This window comes from Camellia sinensis, chromosome 15 (assembly GCF_055761805.1).
Source record: "Camellia sinensis isolate YWXY chromosome 15, ASM5576180v1, whole genome shotgun sequence".
Taxonomy (NCBI): Eukaryota; Viridiplantae; Streptophyta; class Magnoliopsida; order Ericales; family Theaceae; genus Camellia; species Camellia sinensis.
This window is the reverse complement of record NC_138975.1, coordinates 111943634-111945370: the sequence shown is the minus strand read 5'-3', so window position 1 is coordinate 111945370 and position 1737 is coordinate 111943634. Positions and strand designations below refer to the sequence as shown.

Sequence of the window (1737 nt, the reverse complement as noted above, 5' to 3'; positions counted from 1 at the left end):
TGACTCTAATAGTGAATTCAATAGTGAAATCTAGAAGTTTATGGTTCATATCATCCCAAGAGGTGTTAATAACATCAAGAAGGCCAGAATGAGCCATCCAAGCAGCCTCAAATCGAAATGGTCTATTAAGTGGATTAAGTTAGTGCATACCTTGAGTATAAACAACAAGTTAGGAGTGGTCTAAATAGGTTCTAGGTAGCACTCTCACTGTTGCTTCAAAGAACATGGTTCTCCGATCTTCATTGTACATTGCTCTATCCAATCTTTCCATAGTGTTAGCAAGTCCTTGTCTATTGTTTGTCTAGGTCATTCTAGGTCCTAAGCTTCCTAAATCTATCAGATTGCAGTTATTAATTCTTTCAAGGAATTTCTGGGACTTAGTTAAACTTTGGTTAATTGAGAAGCTTCTTTCCTCACTCTGGCTGGTATAGTCATTGAAGTCCCCTGCCACCAGCCACGATTTCTCCATGTTGTTCGCCACCTCTTCTAGTTCATTCCATAGCTCCTCTTTTAAAGTAGGATTTTGGCTAGCATAGACCGCAACTAGAACCCATTCCTCATAGTCTTTCTTGTGGACAGTTGTATGAATGTCTTGGGAACCAACAGAAGAGGCTTTCACATTAACATGATTAGTGTACCAGACTATCCAAAACCCGCTAACTCTACTAACAGGGTCAACAATAGTAGATGCCGTAAAACCCAAACGGTTAAAGAAATTTCCCATTCTACTGAAGGCCACTTTGGTCTCCATAAGGATCAAGATTTCAGGTTTATGAGAACGAATGATCTCTACAAGGTTACGCTTGAAGATTTTATTGCCAGCACCACGGCAATTCCAAAAGAGTAGTTTGAGCAAATCCATAGATGGGAAGACAGTGGGTCAGTCGCTAACTCTTTAACAATGCTACGTATCCTCCGATTTTCGTCCTCCACTGATCTCATAGAGGCCATCCGAATCGAATGGAATAGACTCTCTGGGTTGTTCTTCCAGCTTGGCTTTATTATCAAACAGATTTTCTATATCTACTAGGTGAAAGTAATGAGTTGAAGTGCTTCGTTCCTTGGTTCTAACAACAAACTAAATGCATCGATTTGCTTCAGGTGCTCTTGTGCTTCTATGTTTTGCCTCTTTGGATTCATTTGTTCTTGCCTTTCCATCTCTCAAGTTACTAAGGTTAAGAAGTACTGATTCTATTCTCCACTGGCCTTGAGGGTTGGTAGTTGTGACGCCCTAAAAATCGGGAACATCAGATAATATATTAACAATTAAATACAAGGTTTATCGAAGGTTACAAGAGTAGGGAACTGTGACAACCCTCACCACTGATTAGTGCTAATCTATGATTAAGCATGTTAAATGACTGATTGACTGAAATTCTGAATTGATTGATTGAGTGTATTAGTTTAAATGCATGTCTATCTATTTGACTGCTAGATTATCTGTTCATGTATTATGTTTAAACTGCAAATTGAAGGCCTTATCGGCGGCCGAATCCGAAATTGATTAATGTTTTATGCTAATTGGAATTTATGTGATTTTATAGTAAATTTAGTTAAAATTTGATTTGGTATGATTAAATTGGATTAAATAGTGTTAAATTACATTAATTGGCTTATTTACCCTTTTGCCATTAGTGGGCCACTACCTACAACATTGTCTTGGAGCCTTTGTTGCATCATTCTTGTTCATTCTTGGAGGCAAAACTGACTAGAGAGAGAGGAGGTTAGGAGAGAATT

General features: G+C 38.1%; 1 protein-coding gene across 1 annotated transcript; it reads right to left on the bottom strand.

Annotated features, from left to right (window-relative positions):
• Nucleotides 1-301: 301 nt before the first annotated feature.
• Nucleotides 302-862, bottom strand: LOC114311755 (uncharacterized). Its single transcript, XM_028257926.2, has one exon. It carries the CDS (start codon nucleotides 860-862, stop codon nucleotides 302-304), a length of 561 nt encoding a protein of 186 aa, XP_028113727.2.
• Between the last annotated feature and the right edge of the window lie 875 nt (nucleotides 863-1737).